The sequence below is a fragment of the Carcharhinus amblyrhynchos genome, chromosome 26, assembly GCF_965287045.1.
Source record: "Carcharhinus amblyrhynchos chromosome 26, sCarAmb.v2.hapA, whole genome shotgun sequence".
NCBI classification, from domain to species: domain Eukaryota; kingdom Metazoa; phylum Chordata; class Chondrichthyes; order Carcharhiniformes; family Carcharhinidae; genus Carcharhinus; species Carcharhinus amblyrhynchos.
Genome location: NC_137349.1, coordinates 11,105,983 through 11,125,629, shown reverse-complemented (window position 1 = coordinate 11,125,629; position 19,647 = coordinate 11,105,983). Strand labels below are relative to the sequence as shown.

At 41.0% G+C, this 19,647-nt stretch overlaps 1 protein-coding gene across 10 annotated transcripts in view; it reads left to right on the top strand.

The window, feature by feature from the left end:
- The window catches only part of gatad2ab (GATA zinc finger domain containing 2Ab), a 126,964-nt gene that overhangs the window by 52,408 nt on the left and 54,909 nt on the right, over positions 1 to 19,647 (top strand). For 8 of the 10 annotated variants that reach the window (XM_080212602.1, XM_080212601.1, XM_080212599.1 and 5 more), the window contains one exon: positions 6,026 to 6,092. In XM_080212602.1, the coding sequence (XP_080068728.1) occupies positions 6,071 to 6,092 (22 nt within the window). In that variant the 5' untranslated portion in view covers positions 6,026 to 6,070. Of the gene's footprint in view, positions 1 to 6,025; positions 6,093 to 15,292; positions 15,408 to 19,647 lie in introns of those variants that run through there. The other 2 variants (XM_080212598.1, XM_080212600.1) reach the window with 2 other exon arrangements.

Below are 19,647 nucleotides of genomic sequence, written 5' to 3'. Positions count from 1 at the left end.
CATGTAGAAGAAAGAAAATGTGCATGTTTAAAACACCTTTCACAATTTACTGCTAGATAAATAAGATACAGCCCATGGAATGACTCCAGTGACAATCTATCAGCGTGATTACAAGAATGAAAGGGTTGTGAAGATCAAATGAAAATATTACAGCTTGGAAAAAGGTAGCTGAAGTTTTCAAAATTGATAAAAGCTTTGAGAATTTGACTGATATTTACTAAAGGGTGGAGAATTGGCTCAGGAGATAGTCAAGAATGAAAGGGATGATGGTCATAGAGCATCCCTTAGTTCTGATAGGCTATCATAAATGGCTGTTGAGGTAGAGACTGTCACGTCACTTGTAAATGAAGAATAGTCAAGACAAAAGGACAACAGAATTGAGATCGATGTAGATGGCTTCAATTGCCAGCACCAGCACTGATTTTATGGGCTGAATGTCCTCTCTTTGCTCAGAGGGCAGTGTGAAAATGAAAAGGTTTTGATTTGAGTTATGTTCATGTGCTTGTAGGCCATAATTTGTGATCCACAAGAAAGCAGAGAGTAAATCTTTTCATTTAATGGTTGTGGGGGTAGAATTTGTCTTGGGGCAGTGACACAAATCAGGAAGTATCAGATTAGCTGACCATTACATGCAGCTTCAGGGAATCAGATTTGTTGGAGTCAATGGCATTGAATATCAGGTGCTGAGTAGGATGGACAGCTGATTTGATACCAGCTGTATCATGCCATCACTCAAGTCAAATTTCTATCCTGCAATGTCTGCAACATTAAATTGATTAAAAATTGCAGTGGTTTTATAACATTGCAGGCTTGATTTCACTTGATGGGGTGACCTAATTCCACTTGTCTTATGGCACTTATAGGTCTTTGCCATGTAATTTTGAACTTGTGTAACATCAGTTATAACAATTTTGGGTTCAATATTTAAAAATAATGATGTACATGTTTTGGCCAAGAATGATAGCGTTTCCTGAGGCACTCGGCTGGTCATAACTTCTAGGTCAGATACAACGGGGATAGTGGTTCTCATTATTTCCTCCCAGTCCCTAAATATATGTCTCCATTTAGGCTGTGGGAGGAATATATTGTTGAAGGTGAAACACCTGAGTGCCTGGCAGTTCTTTTTTTCTCCTTTGCTCACGACCGAAAGAAATTTCAGAGGGATTGCGACTGAGAGAACTTTCTTTGTAGACTAGCTGAGATGCTAGAGTCCGGTACAAGTGAGAGTGATGCACTCAAATGTTGTCGGACTGCCCTGTGACTGTGGCACCTATCGCAGGGTTCTATAGCATCCACCTTCAAGCTAACTCGAAACAGGCAGTTGTCTGCATTTCCATTGTATGCATGCTGCAAGTGAGAGACACTGAGGGGTGCATTGTTGGAAAGAAACTACTGCAGTTGGTGAGAGGTTTTATTTTTGTAACTGTTAAAATTTGTTGCATCTCCAAGCATCCACCTGCAAAATTGTGTTTTCTGATGAGGGAAAAGGAAGCAAATTTTACCATTTAATTTTGGAATGTGCTTTAACTTTTGAAAGCTGCAGTATTGAAATATAATGAAAGCAAGAAAATAAAATTGAATTTTAGGAATTGAAAAGTATCAACTACTCAAAATTGAGAGGGGCACAAAGCCTTTTCTGATCTTATTAAAAATCATGAGAAAAGCTACTGTGGCCCTGGAAAGGTTAAGTGCAGCCATTTTGTTTACTTTGTCAGTCGCTTCATCAGTTAACCTCTTAGTCATAGTTAGGCCCGACTAGCTTAATGAAGCTAGTAATTTTAAGGCTTTTCATTTATGTGGTGTGAAAATTATAACTGTATTTAGCATTTGTCTGGTATGTTTTATTTACAAAATGATGAATGAGAAGAAAAGTACTGTTTGGAGTCCTGTTTGCAGGGGAAAGTTCATTGGAATAAGATCCAATTCCTTTTGTCTGTACAGCCAGAAGCAGATGTGTTAAAATACATTGCACAAGGTTTCTGTTTCATTTTGGGTGCTGAATGGTCTGTCTGATTTGATTTGGTTTATTATTGTCACATGTATTAACAGACAGTGAAAAGTATTGTTTCTTGCATGCTATACAGACAAAGCATACCATACATAAAGAGGGAAAGTAGACTGCAGAATGTAGTGTTACAGTCATAGCTAGGGTGTAGAGAAAGATCAACTTAATACAAGGTAGATCCATTCAAAAGTCTGACAGCAGCAGGGAAGAACCTGTTCTTGGAAGGAGCTGGGAAACGGTAGACTGAATCCCACCCTCCCACAGTTTTTAAAAGTGAAATGTGGCTGAACCGTGCTCATATATCTGACAAAATGCAGAAATCTTGTGATTTAACTTTACCCATACTAATCTCTGAACCATCCAGTAGCAGCTTCAGGATGAAACTTCATTCAGGATCATGCAGTGGTTATTTGAGATTAAGCAGTAGTTAAAACAGTTTTAACTGTCAGCATTTGAAACAGAAAGGATGGGTTCCTACTTATGAGACCATTCGTCAGAACAAAATCCATCCTTTCCAACTGGTCGGATGCCCCTACTTATTTAAGTACAACGCCAGTTGATCATCTATGGTATACAGCAGTGACCTGACTTAGTAACTCCAAACTGACTGACCTGCGTATTACTGGTATTTCTGCATTTGCACTTAATTTCTTCTCTCATGTGGAGATGCAGGTGCTGGACTGAGGTAGGCACAGTAAGAAGTCTCACAACACCAGGTTAAAGTCCAACAGATTTATTTGGCTTTCAGAGCACCGATCCTCCATCTGGTGATTGGGAGCAGCACTCCGAAAGCTCGTGCTACCAAATAAACTTTGTTGGACTTTAACCTGGTGTTGTGAGACTTCTTACTGTTTCTTTTTCTCTGCAGTGAATAAAATGACACCGCCCTGCTTGCATTTGTCCCTGTTCTTACTCACCCCCGCAGATTCCCTTTCCCTCAAATGTTCAAATTTCGTATCCCCCTTCTTATTTTATACTTTGCCAGCCTCTCCATCCTGACTTCTGCAACCCCCTACAGTCTGAAGCTCAACCCATTGCTTTTGATTCTGGCTTCCTGTACGTTCCATCTTCCCATGCTCTCAACACTGATGTTAGAGACTTCAGTTATTTCAGCCCAACTCTCAAACTCCCTGAATTTTGTTGCATTGTAGCCTTGCTCACTAGCTTCAAACCATTCCCAAAAATCTATTGCTCCTAATTCTTTCACCCGCAACCCATCTCTCTCTCTCTCCCTCCCCCTTTCTTATGGTTTGGGCCTTCTATAAATGCCTTATTACTCAAGGCCACTACTCCGGGAGCTCATTAGAATGAGTTGTTTGGGAAGAGTAGATTTTGGTCTGTGGAAAGGCTGGGCTAGTTTACACTACTTTGGCATTATAAAGTATTTAGTGCTCAATGTGTTTTTGAAAACCTAATCTTTTCACCGGCTTTGTTCAATTTAAATTTAGAGCTATAATTCCAGGTGGAAAATGTAATACTATCATCTCCATCGGGAGGTTTTATACCCAAAGTATCTCAAGTGATTTTGATAATCTATGTAACTAATTTTTCTCTAATCCTCTCATCTAAAGACAATGATTTGTACAGAAGCCGTGCCTAAAATGCCTTTTCTATTCTTTCACTGTGAGAAACTCCAGTGGAAAGATTTCAGCAGATCCTATTCATGGGGTGCATTAGAGCTGAGCCTTAGGATCTGAACGTAACTCCCTACTGGGTCAGTGGCTACTTCCTCCCTCAACTAAGAAACATTAAGACACTTTCTCAAAAGAAAGCATTTGGTGAGTTGCCTCAGTAATTGCATGTTCCAATTAAATGGCAGGATTATGGAATTAGGTTTGAGCTAGACTGGGTTATGGTAGTACTTTGGAGAGAGAAACAGTTAACATTTCAAGTTCAATATGATTCTTTAGAACTGAAGAACATTCACTCTTTCTTTCTCAATAGACACTGCCAGACTTGCTGAGTTTTTCAGCAGTTTGAGGATAACATCCACAGTTGCTTTTGTTACATAAAGGTAGTAAATTTCCTGTTTCTGAAGGCACGAGTACACTATTTGAGTTTCAGGGATAATTTGGTGTGGAATAACAATGGAATTTGAACTCATTGATCTCTAGGTCTAACATGACAACTTCTGTATCTATTGTGATTCCCAGGTACTTAGCTAAAGTTACCTAACAACTGACTAGTCTGGGGGCTTTCCAGATACTCTCCGTTGCTATCAGGCCCACCAACCTCATCTTTCTTGAATATTACATTGCCTTTAACGATATTCACAAAAACAATGATAGTTTGGAAGCAACTATGTGACTGAACACGTGGTACTGCAGCCTCAACTGATGGCCCAGCAAGAACAGATCAGTAACAGCATGAAATAAGAATCGTCTTTGAAATAAGCATCGTCTTTGAATGTGATTCCCCATGGGATGACCAAAAAGTTCACTTATTATCAACATCTCCTTTAGGAGATGTACAAGGCAAGTTTTTTTACACAGAGGATGCCTGGAACTCGCTGCCGAGAGAAGTAGTAGAAGCAGATATGATAGTGAGTATTAAGGGAGGTTCGGACAAATACATGTACAGAATGGGAATAGAGGGATATGGTCGCTGGAAACGTAGGGGGTTTTAGTTCAGTTGGGCAGCATGGTTGGTACAGGCTTGGAGGCTGAAGGGCCTGTTCCTGTGCTGTAATTTTCTTTGTTCTTTGAACTAAGCTTCTCATCCTTGTAAATAAAGATTGCATTGTATTTGCTGGTGGGAAATAAGGGAGGTAGGTTAGTGGGAAAGGGTGAATAATGGCAGATCCTCTTGCGCAAAGCCCTGACAATCATTGCCAGCAAACCAGGTTCTGCCTCCATGTGACCAATATCAGGCAGAAAGATTGGAAATTTTCTCTGAAATTCCTAAAATAATCATGAAGAGAACATGATTATCCATGATGAATTGCTAAGGATGACTAAAAGACATTTCTGTCCTCACTCCTATTGTCTTTTGCTTCATCCTACATACCAGCCCTTCCTCACTATTTTCAATTTTCCTGTGAAGTTTCAGACCGTTAAGTCAGACCCTAAAATCTCAGGCCGCTCATTATCCATATCCTAGCCATGTATTTTTATGGCATATTGCTTATACATTAGAAAATAAACTTTAATATCAACAAACATGAGATCATTGCAAAAGAGGAGGGAAAATAAATCACCTCTTTCCTGAAGCTCTTATTGGGAAGAGTGTTTTCTCCTTTGAGTAAATGCTTAATGATTGAGGCTCCACATCTATTTTAACAGTACAGGATCCCAACACAATAGACTTAGATTAATGTCACTTGTCCTTATATTTTAAAACTTTGCCTATTGGACTAAATCATATCAAGCTTTCCTACAAGGGCATTTGACCAAGTCAGTGGATAGCTAGTTCAGTGAATTGTTTCCGAAAGACCATTTACAGAACTCTTGAAGCGTTTTAAAACTTCGGACAAATTTCTGCAATATCTGAGTAGGAAAGGCAAGGTCTCCGATTTGACTTTTGGTCCAAAGTGATTTGGGAGTGTTCGGTTTGGCCTCTGGGTGTGGCTCCTGTAACACCTATAATTAGCTTGTATTGACTAGCAATCAAAGAGAAATTTGCAAATTACCTTGTCATGGGGAGATAGTGGCGCAGTGATAACGTCACTGGACTAATAATCTAGAGACCCAAGGTAGTGCTCTGGGGACTCATGTTTGAATCCTACCAAAGCAAATCTTAAAAAAATCTGGAATTAAAGCCTAATGATAACCATGATGCATACTATTGCTGATTGTCATAAAACTCCATCTGGTTGACGAATGTCCTTTAGTGAAGGAAATCTGCTGTCCTTATCTGGTCTGGCCTACATGTGACTCCAGACCCACAACAATGTGGTTGATGAAAACTGCTCTCAAAGGCAGTTAGGGGTGGGCAATAAATGCTGGCTCAACCAGTGACGCCCAGGTTCTACGAATGAATGAAAAAAAAGCTAAAGGTGTTTTTTTCTCTTTTTCAAACTAGGTAGGCAGTTGCTACTCTGGAAATCGAGGCCTTTTGCATGTGGAAATGGCTCTACAAGACTTGCCAGGTGAGTGAACAATGAGTGTACTGCCGATTTGTTTGAGACCAGCAAGTTAGCTACATTAGTGATAGCTGACTTGTTTTAGATCCTGACAAAGGTACAGCACCTCACTGAATTTGTTTCTTGTGGTTTATGACCTCATCTCATTATTGTTACTCCACACTCCAGGCCAATTTCTCTAACACTCCTTTTGATTTATTTGCCTGTGCACCCCCATGATTAGGAAATTTGTCAATGCACACGCATTATCATCAGAGCAATGGAGCCCTATGTATTCGGTCCTATAGTTCACAGTCCTTCCCTGAAGGATGGTACCATTTCTTATTTGCATCCAAATGCTACTATGCCAAGCATAGAAACTCTCCTCACAAAAAATGCACCCCAAAGTGAAGCTACAGTGGTAGCTTCTTATATTACACACAGCCTACAGGACTAAGACTAAGGATTAAGATGGTTACACAATATCAGGAGGAAAGTATGATAGTTTTGATGCCTCTGGAAATATGCTATGGTGCAATTTCCAGTCATTGGTTTGTGAAAGGACACTTCCATAATGATGTGGTGTAACAGTGAACCAAGCAAAATCCGTTGACTAGGGTTTCATTGTGTTTAAAAGATCATCAACAATCTCGTACAAAGCTGGCCTCTTGGCTGCCATGCTTAGCAATCCCAAACAGGCTTGCAGTTACATTGTAGCTGGACACCAAGCTGCTTATGCAGTGTGGTTTACTGACTTTGGCTGTTCAGGGTTAGCACTAAGAAAATTCATTTGGGGCAAGATATTTGACATCGGAGTTGGTGCCACAGAAGAATGTTTGAGGGGGTGTAAGGAATTGGGGGAGTGCAAATATGCAGTGAGCTCTGTAGCATAGCTCCTCTCTTTCTCACTCTCAAATTCTGCTTTATTTTTAACTGACGGGATGGCTTTAAACAATCTAGTCTCTCTTCCTCCTCACTCTAAGCTATATTTTGGAGAGTAATGTATCCATGGGATTTTCAAAAATCCTATAACATGGTAATAACACACGAATGACTTTAGAGTAGGAGAAATATTCTTGAATTTGCTAATCACATGTGACCTTCGTTATTCCGTTTAATTGTTCATTAAAAGTGATCTGAGCATACATTGACAGGACCAAAGGCACAGTTAATTGCCCAGAGTGGATTGTGTGAGCAGAACTGCTCTGGCTAAAAGAAATGGCCCCTGCAGGTTAAATGCCTGTGCATTTCAGCATAAAGGGATTTGTCCTTCTTGCTTCGTATGTAGGAGAAAGGGAAAGTGGATGGCTCCAGCTTTTCTCATCACTAAAGCTGTTCCATTCCTTGAACTTTGTTCCCTCAGTGTTAATGCTGGGGGCTAACTAGACTTTGCTTCTATGCCAAACCACGTCTTGATCCTGCTTTTTTATTATTCAAACGTGGTGTGTGTGCATTGCTGGCAAGGTGAGCATTTATTGCCCAACCCGCAATTGCCTATGAGTAGGTGGTGGTGAGCTGCCTTTTTAAACTGTTGCAGTCCATGTGGCATAGGTATATACACCATGTTGTTAGGAAGGGAGTTCTGGGATTTTGACCCACTGATAGTGAAGGAATATGATATGTAAGTAAGGATGTGTATCTTGGAGGGCAACTTACAAGTCCTGGTGTTCTGAGTTGCCCTTTTTCTTCTACGTGGTGGAGGTCATTGGTGGAAAAGTGCCATTGAAAAAACTTGAGAGTTGTTGGAGTACATCTTGTAGGTGGTGCACACAGCCGTCAGTGTGTATATAGGTGGTGGAAGCAGTGAATGTTTAAGGTGATGGGTGGTGTGCTGATCAAATGAGCCCTGACCTATGTGGTGTCAAACCTTTTGAACTGCATTTGTGAGAAATTCCTCTGCGCTGATGTCCTGATGTGTGATGTGAAATGATTGGCCTGCAACAATTGCAACCATCTTCCTTTGTGTTGGATATGACTCTGACCAGTGGACATTGGATTTGTCCTGTGTTTTGTGGAGAGGCTATGGCCGGACAATATTCCACATTGCCAGGTAAATGCCAGTGTTGTCTTTGTGTTGGGACAGTTTAGCTAAGGTGCAGCAGAAGTCTTCAACACAACGGCTGTAATATTGTTGGGGCTCAAAGCCTTTGCTGTATTGAAAGGCGAAAGGGAATCATGTTTAACCAGTTTATTGGAGCTCTTTGAAGGAGTCATATGCTGTAGGATTAAGGGAAACTAGTGGAAGTATGGTAATTAGATTTCCAGAATTCATTTGATAAGGTGCTACATCAAAGATTATTGTAGAAAATAGAAGCTCATGCTGTGGGGGCGGTAATATATTGCCAGGAATTGAAGATTGGCTAGCTAACAGGAGATAGGGTTGGCATAAGGGGTCTTTTTCCAGTTGGCAGAGGAGTGGTGTGCCACAGGGATCAGTGCTGAGAATTCAACATTTTACAGTGACTTAGATGAAAGGACTGAAGGTATGGTTGTTTAATTTGCTGATGACACAAAGATAGGCAGGAAGCTATGTAAGGAGGCTACAAAGGAAAATAGCTTGAGTGAGCAAAAATCTGGCAAATGTGAAAGTTAATTTTGGCAGCAAGACTGAAAAAGAACCTTCTTATCTAAATGGTTAGAGATTGCAGAGCTCTTAGATGCAGAGGGATCTGGGTGTCCAAGTCCATGAATCACTAATATGCAGGTATCACAATTAGGAAAGCTAATAGAATATTATCCATTATTGTGAGGGGAATTGATTGCAGATGTAAGGAGGTTATGCTTCAGTTGTACAGCGCTTTGGTGAGACCATATTGTGTACAGTATTGGTCCCCTTATTTAAGGAAAGATGTAAATATGTTCACAGTTCAGAGAAGGTTTACTCGACTAATAACAGGAATGGGCGAGTTGTCTTATGGGAAGAGATTGGATAGATTAGGTTTGTATCCATTTTTGAAGAGTATAAGGTGACTTGGGAACATAAGAACAGGGGTAAACTGGTCAGCCCATATAGCCTGCTGCGCCTTTTAATGCAATCATGGCTGATTGGAGGCTTCAGTGCCTTTTAGAACCATGATCCCGTACTCCTTTCATAATCCTTCGTTATTGTCAGTCTGAAATTTATCAATCTCTGCTTTAAATATAGACAATAACTGAATGTCCACACCTTCTGGAGTAGAGAATTCCAAAGATTCGCAACCTTCTGCGTAAAGAAATTTCTCCTCATATCAGTGACATCCTCATTTTTTTGAAATCGTGCCCCTGGTTCAAGACTCCCCAGTCAAGGGCAGCATTTTATCTGTATCCACCCTGACCATTCCTTTAAGTATTTTGTAGATCCCAGTGAAACCATCTCTCATTCTTCAAAGCTCTAGAGACTACAGATCCAGTTTGCCTAATCTCTCTTCATTAGGCAGTCCTGCCAACCCCAGAACAAGTCTGGGAACCTATGTTTCACTCTCTGTGATAATGATCATTTGAGGAAAGGGGAGAAAAATTACACGCACTATTCCAGGAAAGGTCTAACCAGGCTCCTATACTGTGTTCAAATCCTCTTGCGATAAAGGCTAATATTCCATTAATCTTCCTGATAGCTTGCTGTATCTGCATACTAACCCATATGGACAAAGATACCCAGGTCCACTTGTAAGTCTACACTTTCTAATTGACTTGATCAAAATCTTTAAGACCCTGAGGGGTATTGATAAGGTGGATGTGAAGCGGATCTTCCCTCTTGTCGGAGAATCTAGAACTAGGGGTCAGTTTCAAAACAAAGGGTCACTTGTTTAAGACAGAGATCAGATGATGAGTTTTTTTTTCTGAGGGCTCTGAGCCTCTGGAACTGTCTTCCCAAAAAGGTTGTGAAAACAGAATCTTTAAATATTTTTAGGCAGAGTTCAATAGTTTCCTCATTAACAAGGGGTTGAAAGGTTATCAGGGTAGGCAGGATTGTGGAGTTGAGGTTACAATCATGTCATTTATGATCTTATTGAATGGCAGAGTAGGCTTAAGGGGCTAAGTGGTCTGTTGATGTAAGCTGGCACTATTGTACTAAGCTGTGCCATTATTGATAATGGGGATGTTTGTAGAGCCTCCATTTCCAATTAGTTGCTCAATTGTTCACCACTATTCACTACTGAATGTCTTCTAACTTTAGCCATACCGTTTTATGAACAAATGCATGAAAGGTTAAAGTCCGTATGCACATGATGTGAATATGAGCCATAAAATGGTAGCTTTTTTTTAAAATAATAATCAGCAATTAGTCAGTTTTGAATGCCCGATTTGTCATCGGGGGCTAACAGTTAAACAACACTGATTTAGGAAAATAACATGTAAAATTACTTATTTAGTCTGAGCATCTATTGTGTCACTCATCCATACAGACCAGATCAAGTCAATCTACAAGTCGTGCTGAGTTGACTGATCGCAACCCTACCCCGATTCTCTGTTCCTTTCCAGCTCGAGAAAAGGATAAAATTAGCATTTATATTTGCTGGGTTGTTAGAACTAGTAGGGTTAAAAGGCTGCTATCCCTGGTTAACTTGAGTTTACCTGAAATATGGGCTTTTATTTTACAGAATGCTGACTCTACTGCCTGTGGAACCAACTCCCAACTTGATACTGTCCTACTTTGTGTGTATGTGTACATGTACAAGTATGGGTTGCTGGTTAACAGTAATGAATGAGGTATCTGCCTAATTTATTTTTCCTCCCTCTAGCCTCATTCCCTGACCCTTCTGTGGTTAATTATTCCAACCCTCCAGCTGCCTCAGAAGTTGGATTAACTTACTCAGTGGAGTGAGAGCTGAACCTGTACCTCGTGACCTGAATGACACTATCAGAAAGACCATCCCTTTCCATCTCAGGTGCATTGTCGTACTTCCACCTGTCTCAGCACAACTCATGCTGAAATACCCATCCACACTTTTGTTACCTCGAGATCTGATTATCCCAGTGCTCCACTGACCAAACTCCCATGCTATGTCGTCTGAAAGCTTCAGAACATCTAAAACTGCTGCCCACATTCGAAGTTCCATTTACCCATCACACCTCTGCTCACTAACCAATGTTATTTCTCTGTCTGGCACTCCCTCAATTCTTAAAGTTCTCAGTCCTCCAAGGCCCAGCCCCCCTCTATCTCTGTAATCTCTACCAGCTGTACAATCCTAGAAGATCTCAGCATTACTCCAATTCTGGTGTCTTAAGCATCTTGATTTTTGATCAATGCACTAACAGTGACCTTGCCTACAGTTGTCTTGGACCTAAGCTCTGGAATGTCCTGCCTTTCCTCTTTGCCTCTCTCCCTTTATGCTCCTCTTTGAAACCTACCACTTTGGCCAAATTTTTGGGCACTGGTCCGAATACCTCCTTATGGCTCTGTTAAATTTTGTCTGACAATCCTGTAAAGTTCTTGGGATGTTTACTTTGTTAAAGGCGGGATATAAATGCACGTTGTTGCTGTTAGACATTCAGATCTGCGTGAATACTTGACTGGATTCCGTGGTGTTATTCCATTAAGCAAACAGAGCATCTCAGTCACTTGTATCTACTTGAGTGATGATTTAACATAGGGATATTATTGTCTGGACCACATTTATTTATGCACTCTACCTTCAGAGACTTAAATCTAGATATGGGGACTTAGCTTGACTTAGTTTTGCTTTTTTAACATGGTAGGGCACGTGAACAAATCAATAATTTTGTTTAGTTCTGCTTCATTTCATTGTTTAAATTGTCCTCCTGTTTTCACACAAAAATAATAGATGTGCTATGCCATGCCAAATTCAGTGGATTACTTGGTTTGAACTAACTGCGCTGCATTCTGATTTTATGGGGTTCTTCCCCTCAGCGGCTTCTCTTGAATAAGCAAACCTACCTTTTAGGTGTTTAACTGCTTAATTTCCAACTGTTCAATCAGAAAAACATCATACACAGCAGCACAGTTATAAAGACAAGCTGGGTATTATTTACAATGAAATAAGGAAACAAACTTACCTACCAATTCAAACTCTTCTTTTAAATTGACAAATGATATTATGCTTCCAACACAAATTTAAAAGATTCTGAACATTGACGGTAACTAAATGCACATTGCAATTATCAAACTATTAGGAAAACCTAGAACTGGAATTCCTTAAAAAAAAGAGCAAACAGGAACAAGTAATTTGGTAGCACCAAATTTGGGGTTTAGAAGTCCCAAATTCTCAGAGAAGGAATGACTGAGGGACTGGAGAGAGTTCCACAGCTTTCAGGCCCTAGAAAAATGAGTTGTTGGAGAGGATGGTGTCATGTTTTTGATTTTATCACCATCGGGATACAAGGTGGTAGCAGAATGGGAAAAATCTTTTAACCACATTTTTTAACCCAACCCCACGTTTGCTTATTAGGATCAGCATGAATGTTGAAACAATTGACACCTTTTGAGTCTAGCCCCATCTGATTTTATACCTCAGATAAGATCACAATGTCATAACATGTCTCCCACATTTAGCTGTTTCGGACCTCAGGATTATTCCTTCTTTTAAAAACCAACTCACTTTATTTTTGTGCCTTCAATGAAGCATTGGGGGTTTAGAATTGTATAGCCTCAGAATCAATGGTCTACATGCCCAAGCAACCTTGCTTCTTTTGTCCTAGTGGGATCTGTATACGTAGTGTGAATATTTTGGTTCATTCTTTTGGCCAACTGCTCTGTGTCAAAACCAAATATCAAAGAACCTCATCCACTACTGAATTGATGGCCATTTACATTTCTTAATTTCACATTTTCCTCAACCAATAGAACATTGGTCATAAGAACATAAGAACATAAGAAATAGGAGCAGGAGTAGGCCATCTAGCCCTTCGAGCCTGCCCCACCATTCAATAAGATCATGGCTGATCTGTTGTGGCTCAGTTCCACTTTCCCGCCCTCTCCCCATAACCCTTAATCCCCTCTCTTATCAAGAACCCATCAACCCGCTTCTTAAAAATATTTAGCGAGGCAGCCTCCACCACTTCAACGGGCAGAGAATTCCAGAGATTCACCACCCTTTGAGTGAAGAAGTTCCTCCTCAACTCCGTTCTAAACCGCCTCCCCTTTATCTTGAGGCTGTGCCCCCTAGTCCTACTGTCTTTTTTGAGCGGGAAGAGTCTCTCCACCTCTATCCTATCCATCCCATTCATCATCTTATACGTCTCAATGAGATCTCCCCTCATTCTTCTAAACTCTAACGAGTACAAGCCTAGTTTATTCAGCCTCTCCTCATAGCTCAATCCCCTCAACTCCGGTATCAGCCTAGTAAACCTCCTCTGCACTCCCTCCAGGGCCAAAATATCCTTGCGCAGGTGCGGCGCCCAAAACTGCACACAGTACTCCAGCTGCGGCCTCACCAATGCCCTATACAGCTGCAGCAAGACCTCCCTACTTTTATATTCATCATCTTAAGATTTGGATTCTGGAAAGCACCCACTCAGGATAAAGAAAACACCACAATATGATCTGTCCTAGAACTGCGCTCGAGTGCTATTACCTCTGCGAATGAGGGATATACTGCACTGCTTATCTGTTTGTCATTCCACTACCACCACCACCGTCCCCCAATCATCTTTAACTGAGTATGCTTTACTTGGATTTTTCCTGTCTTGGAATGTTGTCAAATCTCGAGTATCTAATCTGAACATTCCAGGTTGCAATTCTAGAATGAAATTCTGGAGGAAACTAAGGAGCAAAGGTTGTAAGTTATTTGTAACAGATGAGTACAAGTAGGTAAAATTTCTGTGTGAACACTTCCCCAATGTTTAATTTTGAGTTATCCAAGCAAGAGTTGGAGTCTTGCATTATCCTCAATGAACTGCTTTCAGCCAGAAGGACATCATTACACACTGAAAAATGGCCTAGTTTCAAATGAACAATTGGAGAGGCAGAGGATGAATTCTGAGCGGCATTATATTGATGAGAACAGGCACTATCTAGTCTCAGACTGGTGCTGTATAGCACAAATGACTCCATCTCAAGGAGGTTTGATGCCACCTAGTATTTGCAAGTGTGCACCAGAGGTGCAAGTGGTCAACAATACTAGTGAGTATGTTATGTTGAGTCCTGTTACAATGGGAAGAGGATAGATCACATCTTTATTTGAACCAGCTTGATATGTCTATTCGTATACACAAGCACTGCTGAATGTTACATTTAGTGTAGGGAAAATTTTAAACACGTGATCGTTGAAGTTTGGGTCAAAGAGATGTAATGTCTCCTTTCAGTTGTGCTCCATGCAGTCCTCGTGTTTCCTGCACACTCTCCCCACACTGCTTACTTTTGCATCCAATCCCCCTGCCCACACAAACACACACATGCATACATATGTCCACCTCTGCGTTGTCCTGTGCACCCCGTTTTTCCTACCGCCACCTCCACTTGTCCCTCCATGTCATCTTTCTGTTCCACTCTCCCAGCATCTCCCATGATGTCCATCTTCTGCTGTATTGTGTGCTAGCTGCACTGCATATGCTATGGTGACATTTATGGTCCTTCTGCTAAGCAAAAGGAAAAGCAAAACTTGGAGTCCAGATTCTCTAAAATGGAAAGGAAAGGCTATTGCTAAATACTTTATACTCACAGTGAAAGCGCAGTCTCTGAATAAGGAGAGGAAGTGTTGATTGGATTGCCATGTTGAAGGTACAGGAAATATCTCAAATTTGCCCACAAAAGGCAGCAATGCACCTTGAAAGTTTGAACACAAGCTAAGAAATGCCAGACCAACCTTATGCAATGAGTAAAACTTGAGTAGAATATACAACCAGGAGAGAATAAAGATGTGGGGAATGGTAGCGGACTAATATTTTGGAATGTCACCCTGCCCCCAGAAAAGCTTTGGGACTGCTTTGTGTGTATGTCTGTGCGGGGGTGGGGTGTGGTGTGTATGTGGGGGCTGATTGAATGGGTGGGGGTTGCATGCCAGGAATAATGCGCACGCACGCTTGGGGGTTGTGTGCGAGTTATTTGTGCAAGAGAGTTGTGGATGGAAGGCATGTGCATGCATGAGCCCACTGTGTGTTGTCTGTATGTGTGCCATGTGTGCAGGGGTGGAAGGGGTTAACAGCACTCGGCTTCGTCTGGAGCCAGTTCAAGCTGGTTCTCTGGAAAGTGCTTTGTGCGTCGCCTGGGATTGTGGGAAGGGTCATGTGTGGAGACCAAGTGATGTCATGAGATCAAATGTGACTCAGCCATTTATCAGATGTGTGCAGGTAGCTAGACAGTGACGCTCCCACTGACTGCCTCAAAAACCACATCTCGCCAGGTTAAATGCTACTTCTGTACAAGGTTCACACTGGTGAGCTGGTTCTGACCAATTAAAGCTGGTGAGCGATTTATTTAAAAACTTATGAGAAATTTTCAAGTCAGCAAACTTGGAAATGAAAGTGGTCATTTTAAACATCTAATTACAAATGTCAGTTCTCAGTTTTAAATCTGATTTTAACATTGTTTGACTTGGGCAGCGGGCATCTTGTACTGAATATTTACTTGCCCCTTCCTTTTCCTTATCACTCCACATCCCTAACTTTCTGGAAGTGCTGATTTGTGTTCAAGTCCATTTCCAATGCTTCAGCCAACTGTTTGTTCATACTCCGATTTTGGAGAGTGAGTGTTAACATGCTACCAGCCAGTCAGTCCTGTTCCTGCCTATTGGCTTCCTGCTGCAGGGTGCTTGCTGGGTAGTAACCAGGAGTGGAAAGGCTTTCCCAAGCCCAACTTTACCTGGTGACACACCCACCTATATCATTGCTGCCCTCACCTTAACTGAGGTGACACATGAATTCCTATTCAAAATAATATTGCTGAAAGTGGGAAAGATTTGTGAATCAAAATGAATTTTCTGCAGGATGAAAAGATGCTGATAACCATTTCACTTGAGAAATTGTATTTAAAGTTTTAAAGTTCATTTATTAGTGTCACAAGTAGGCTTTCATTAACATTGCGATGAAGCTACTGTGAAAATCCCCTAGTTGCTACACTCCAGCAGTGCCTGTTCAGGAAGACTCGGAGAATTTAGCATAGCCAGTGTGCCTAACCAGCGCATCTTTCGGATTAATGGGTAGAAGCTGCAGCACCTGGGGGAAACCCATGCAGACACGGGGAGATCTGCAGACTCTGCACAGACAGTGACCCAAGCTGGGAACTGAACCCCGGCACTTTGAGGCAGCAATGCTAATGACTGTGCCACCATGCCACCAATATATAAATATTCCGTTGCATAAATTAAAATCTGTCCATCAATGGGGTGTCTAGCTAGGTAGGGTCTTCCGTACCTCCCTACTGAATGAGAAGATGCTTCTTGTGTAAATATTTGGTCTTTCCATTCATCTGCTGTTGAGCTCTGTCTTTATCATCCTTCACTCATCCCTCCCAGCCTGCTCAGCCCCCTTGCAATAACATATGGAGATATCCAGATGATGCAGTACCCATTCTATGCGACTGACCATTTTAAAATCAGAAAATCCAAAGTGTTTGTAGAATTGATAGGCTTTATTTCACTTGTTGACAAAAGGAGATGGTGATGTTTTAGTTGCACGGTGGCTATGTGATTTCTGTCTTTCAAATTTGCTAATGGCCAAAACTGTCTCAATAAACTTTAAGTTCAGCAGCAGCCCAAATGAAGATTGAAGCTGTGCTCTATAGTGATGGGCCATGAGCAATTATTGGGTTAATGTTGTTGGCTTTGAAATGATGCTGCTCAACGATATAATGGTTGAATAAAAAGTACTTGAAGCTTAATTCCTTTCTTACATAAAATTTACATCAAAGAAACGGGGATCACCCCAATATCTGTGATTAGCTTTGTTTATTCTCCAGGTGAGCTGGCCTCAACCTTATTTTGTGTCATCCTACCTTCATATCCTCCTGTTTCTTTCCCTTTAAAGCACTGATATTGTTTGCCTCAACCAATTTATTTAGTTGTTCTATATTCTGTATTCCAACCATTCTGTGGGTAAACAAATTTTTCCTGGTCTTCCCAGTGCATTTGTCAGTGATTTATCTTTCTTCTGCAGGCTCTAGTTCTGGTCTTCCTCACAAGTGGAGACATCTCTTCTTAATTTTAAAGACTTCTGCCAGGTCATCCTGCAGCCTGAGTTGTCTAATGAAAAGAGCTCCAGCCTGTTCAACTTTCCAGTTTTTAGTACTATGCTGATGAACTTCTGTTACACCTTTTCCCGTGTCTTTATATCAACTTCATTGAGTTTATTTTCCCATTCAGTTTTTTAACTTGGCTCTCTGAAGGAGTAGATGTTTGGCATGTTCTCCTAGATATTAGGTGCACTCCAGTACTCTAAATGCTATTCTTTACACACTGAACATCAGCTGGATCCTCGTATGACCTGCAGGGTGCTACCACTGTTCTTGCTAAGCTGGCTGAGTGTGCCACACACTATGTACAGCAAGTGTACACATAGCCATGCATCAGTCTTTAAAGGAGTTATGCAGTACGACAAATGAGATGTGTACTATAAATAGAAGTTAAAGTTTTTAAATGTATTTATTAGTCACAAGTATGTTTACATTAACAATTAATACTGCAATGAAGTTACTGTGAAAATCCCCAAGTCGCCGCACTCCGGTGCCTGTTCTGAGGGAGAATTTAGCATGGCCAATTCACCTAACCTACACACCTTTGGACTGCGTGGGAGGAAACCCACGCAGACATGGAGATTGTCCAGACGCCACACAGACAGTGACCAAACCAGCAATCGAACCCAGACCCCTGGCGCTGTGAGGCGCAATGCTAACCCCTGTGCTGCACTTAGAAGGAGCATTGGATGCCACATTCCCATGATGAGCATCCACACACATACACCTGGTCTAATGGTGGGTGGGAAAACCTTTCTGCTTTTGCCATCTGGAGCAGTGAAACAGCCAACAATACAAATGTAGGTATATAAACAGTTAATGCTAAAAATGCCCAGCATTTGTGGGGAAAAAAATCTATGGGTATTGACCTGAAAAGTTAACTTTTTTTCTCATTTGCTGCCTGGCCTGCTGAATATTTCAGGTACTTTGTTTTTTTTCAGGATTCCAACATCAGTATTTTGTCTTTTGTACAATTAATTGCATATATGAAATAGGAGCCGAAGAATAGGCTATTTGGCCCCTCGAGCCTGCTCTGCAGTTCAATAAGAACGTGGCTGATCTGTTTGTGTTTCAAGCTCTCATAATTTTGAATTGCCTTGCCCAACAAGAATCTCTACCACTGCCTTACAGATACTCAGTGATCTTGCTTCCACTACCTTCTGGAGAGCATTCCGAAGTTGCAATATCCTCGAGGACAAAAAATTCTCCTCATCATTCGATCCATCCTGTCCATGCTGGTGTTTAATCTCCATATGAGCCTCCTCCCGTCTTTGCTTATTAAATTCTATCAGCATAACGGTTCTTCCTCCTGCTGATCTAATCTCCCCTTTAATGCATCTATATTATTCACTTCAGCTACTCCGCGATAGGTGGTCTATTTTCTTACTCTCTGGATGAAGAAGTTTCTTCTGAATTTCCTATTTGTATTAGCAAGCTAAATAGCCTTTGAGATGATGCTACTTCTAAGTGGCCGGTGCTGTAACACATGAACAGTTCTGGACTTTTAGTTGCAGTCTTGTTTCAGTCTTCGTTAGAATAGCTTTCTACAAAGGATCTGTGGGAAGTTGGAGGAGAATCACATGCTTGTTACAATAACTAGAATCCAATACCATAACTGTATTTGTGATTGGATAAAATGAAGTAGTAATTAGGCAGAACTGAGCTTCGTTATTGTTAATCTATGCAAATCTTTGGTAGTGAAGAAAAAAATCTGCCAGCAAACAGAACTTTTTTATTGAAATTTGATTAGCCTTGGCCACCATTTGATGTGGATTTGAGAATTGTTATCTGGAGCAAAGGAAATTTTTTTTTAAGTGTTTTGTTTTTGAATATTCTTATCCCGCTGATAATGTTGCGTGGCATGGCAATTCATGGTTGTATTGCTAAATAGCACAGAAAAATCTTCAAAATCAGTCTGTGGTTTTTGGGATAAGGGATTGAAGCTACATCGGCTTAGAGCAGAGATGATTGAGAAACTCCAATGAAATGCCACTGGCCTGAAACTTCATCCCATTTCTCTTTCCACAGATGCTGCAAGACCTGCCGAGTATTTCCAGAATTTTCTGTTTTTATTTCAGATTTCCAGCATCAGCATTAGTTTGCTTTTGGAAGTGTAAGAGGATACTTGTTTGGTAGAGGATTTTGGTCAGAGTAAATGGAAGAGCTCTTTCCAGTAGCTGCCAGTAGACAGAGGGCACAGATTTAAGGTGATTGGTAAAAGAACCAGAGTTGGCACCATGAGGAAATATACTTTTTAATGCAAAGAGCGGTTAAGCTTTAAGTTGATGGATATGAATTCAACAATAACCATCAAAAGGGAATTGAACGCATACTTGAAGGAGAAATAATTGGACACTGAGAATTGGTTGAGTGGAACTATCTGGATTGAAAGAACTGGTGTATGCTCTATGGGCCGCATGTCATTCTGTACTATAGTATTCTGTGATAATTAGGAGCATTCTCTCTGTTTACTCT